Source organism: Chanos chanos, chromosome 8 (assembly GCF_902362185.1).
Source record: "Chanos chanos chromosome 8, fChaCha1.1, whole genome shotgun sequence".
Classification (NCBI taxonomy): domain Eukaryota; kingdom Metazoa; phylum Chordata; class Actinopteri; order Gonorynchiformes; family Chanidae; genus Chanos; species Chanos chanos.
The window spans coordinates 29223366-29226952 of NC_044502.1; the positions used below are offsets into that span (position 1 = coordinate 29223366).

Below are 3587 nucleotides of genomic sequence, written 5' to 3' on the forward strand. Positions count from 1 at the left end.
TGGTCTGCTTTCCTTTAGAGAATATGTTGCACATTGCAACCAAGGTCTCCTGAACCTCTAGAAGTTAAATAGTCCAGTGCATATGGATGACAGAAGGAGAAACAGATGTAGGGTTGGGAAAAGGGAAGTTTAAAATGTCCTTTGGTAAAAAAAAACATTTAAAAAAAAAATAAAAATGGTAACTAATAATAAATGAGTCTCTGTATTTTTCCACTCATTCACACCTTGACATAAACGTGCTTTACTCGGAGGCATGTGGCGTGTCTTGAGGTCTGTTAAGTAAATTTGCATGTCTCATAGGGAATTGTTTAATACGAATGTCTGAACTCGTCGCACATGAAAAGGTCTTAGGGGGGAAGTGTGTGCGTGGGGGGTGTTGATTAGCCCCACCCCAAATGCCAGTGCCCTCCCCCTCTTTTTTTCTGATGAACCTCTCCCCTTGAAGTGCGGAGATGTAGACAATGGGTAAGATTCCTTTTGCCACTGACACTAAACACATAAAGAGCAAGAAACCCGAGGAATGCGGATTGTCCTAAGGAGAAAGGCATAAGATTTTGCCTTAAGAACTAAGTGAATTTAAGGGTAATAGTACGGAAATAAAATTGAGAAAACCAGTCTGTAGTGAATGAATAAGTATCAAAATGAAATGTTCATGCAAAGGATTGTTGACATAAATACATGAAAAGATGGACACGAGTATTAGGAAGTTCAAGCAACACAGAGGATATCCTGTCCAAAAGTGACTTTACTGTCTGTTTCAGAGTCCTACTGGAAATTCTACCTAGAGTACTACTGCTGCTGTAGTTTTAGACACTGAATGAATTCTAGTGGAAGCTTAACTGCATTTAAAACCGTCACTAAAACTTCTTTCTTGGCACTCAAAATTCATTGGATTTCTTATTACAGTGTATCTGAAAACATGGAGAGAGCTTCCTGCTTATATTACATTGCAATGTGGATATTGTGAAAGCCTAAGCAAGAGATGTTAAATTATTACTTTTTATTGTCCATAACTTACATTTACAAGTAGTAGAGTAGACTGTTGCTGTAGATATAAAGGTCTATCGAGAGCAGTGACTTGTCAAATAGTTAAACTGATAGCATAGAACAAGGGGAGAGGGCCTTTAGGGGTAAAGGCTACATGTGTGTCTGTTGGGGAATAGGGGGGAGGAGGGGGTAATTCTATTGTGTTGTTACTCAGTGGGGGGCAACAGGGAGGTGGGCCACATGTCTGAGCTGGTGTGACGTAGAGGGTGGAGGACAGGAGGAGGCTGATGGAGCAGTTGGGTAATGGATCATTCTTTCCAGCTTTCTTTACAAAGCTCCCTGTGCATGTGTGGAGAGGGGGATGTGTGTTTGTCTTATGTTTAATAAGCATTTATCTCACATATGTGCATAAAATCAGATAGAGGTTTAACCTTGCATCCCATGACTAGTTAAACATTAAACACAGAATGGAGCTGACTCATAGACAATTCTGACAGAAAGGGTTTTTTTTTTTTGCTAATTAATGGAAGGAACTCACTGTAATGAGCTTTGGTTTAATTTGCATTTGACTCAGTTCATAAAAGACCTGAAACTCAGGCCATCAGCTGAAAAAAAATGTCTACAGTTGAGAATAGGTGATTAATTTTAATTTAGTCCCAAAAGAAATTAAAATTGAGATTGACTTAAAATTCAAATGGAGTCATATTTAGCCCTTACATAAATGGCAAAACCAAAATGTGTATCCAAAATAGCACTGGATCTAATCTCCTGCTCTAACAAAGGAAGCTGTCCAAATTTTGAGTGAGGACACTTGCCCAGGGCCATATGAAGCGTCTGTTGTATGACTGCCCTCCAGTGGTACCCACTTAATCACCACAAATGTACTGATCCTTTGTCTACCTCTATTTAAACTGAATCTTGCCTCATTAAAAGTCATCAGAGAGTTACCGGATACCTAGTAAAAAAAACCCTCAACAACATTGAACTGTGTTATGATAACGGAAAATAAACAAACAGAGAGGTCAGAGGAGTGAAGTTACTGAACTTTATTTAATTAAGTAAGCATTTCATAAAAAAGAGGGGATATTTATTAAACAGCAATACAACAGCATATTGATTTGGTTAGATCTTCTTGCTGACGCGCTTCAGGACGACTGGACCCTTAGCTGAGGTAGCGGTGGAAATCTACAGAAACAATAATACAATTTCAGATCATTGTTTTTGTCAGTATTTCACAGAATTTTGGTCATAAAGAGTAAAATTGAATAAACAGCTATATGATTATAAGAACTATACTTTACAACTAAACCAACATAAAAAAGAAAGACAGTTTTAACATGAAAATTTAAAAAAAAAACATAGAGTTCATGAAATGGAGTGCTTTATTCATTAAAAAGCATTACATTGAACAAAATCTCACCTCAATCAGTTTCCCGCCGCTGATCTCAGATGTGTGGTGGTAATTAGGGAATCGTGCAGTCAGTTTGCCCCCCTCCATGGTGACAGTGGCCTAACAAAAAATACACAGATATCACTCAGTGACTTGACTGAATTTGCCATAATCACTTTTTTCATTTCTTATTTTTTTTAAAAAGTTCCAGTCAAGCAGTCACCCATTCACTTCTCATACTAAAATACTGTTGAGTACTATGATATTATTTCATTAAAAAATCTTTTTCAAATCTTCCAATTGCCTTAAACGTACTACCAAATCATATTCTCACATACTTTGACAAATATTTTGCAGCTTTGTGGTTACTATAAGTCTAATATGAGCACTGTTACACCTTTCACTTTCCTCAGTGTTTCAGCATTTTGAGATTTCGCTCTAGTATGGAATGTCTCACCTTGAACTTCTTTCCTCCGATGGTCTCCATGTCACACTCTTTGCCAAGGACGAACTTGTTGGTGACAGAGTGGTTGGCAGGGTAGTGCACAGTCCATGCGAACTCATCTCCGTTCTGTGTTACCTCTGTCACAAGCTTGTAGTCACGGCCTTTCTCAATGATATCGTCAGGGATGCCTGAAAGGACATCAGAGCACATGTGGTCAGACTTCAAAACCAGGTCAGATTTATTTAATTGCTCAGTGCACATACTCTACACAGAACAGACCGCATGCTTATTCTTTTCACATGTTAATATTGCTATTACTACTACTACCACTACTGCCACTAAAAGAAGAAAAAGAGGAAGGAGGACAAATATTTTATTTTCATCGAATTCCTTTCCTGACCTCAAATCTGAATTCAAACGATGAAGAAAAAAGAAGTAAATGAAAGGAACAAGAAAACAAGTACAGTGACTGTTGAATTTTCTGTTGTTGGACATGCAGTTGTTTATATGATGACTTTGCTTCAAATAATTGGTTTGAAACAGAATTTGCATGTACAAATCAAGACTGATGCACATGTTTCTACAATATGAGAGTGCCTACAATGCAAAATCAGATATTTTAAACAACCATTACAGTCTATGTCTCAATTCTCTCTGACCTATAGAAGAAAGTGACTTACCGAGGAGCTTGCAGAACTCATCGTAACCCTCCTGGGTCTCAGTCTGGTACTTGCCAGCGAAAGACATGGTTAGCACGGAGTCGGT

At 38.0% G+C, this 3587-nt stretch overlaps 1 protein-coding gene across 1 annotated transcript; it reads right to left on the minus strand.

Moving 5' to 3' along the window:
• Positions 1-2109: 2109 nt before the first annotated feature.
• Positions 2110-3587, minus strand: LOC115819143 (gastrotropin-like). Its single transcript, XM_030782695.1, has 4 exons — positions 3503-3587; positions 2835-3010; positions 2408-2497; positions 2110-2172 (listed from the first exon to the last, which is right to left on the minus strand). The coding sequence occupies exons 1-4, from the start codon at positions 3567-3569 to the stop codon at positions 2110-2112; spliced, it is 396 nt and encodes a 131-aa protein (XP_030638555.1). The 5' UTR covers positions 3570-3587.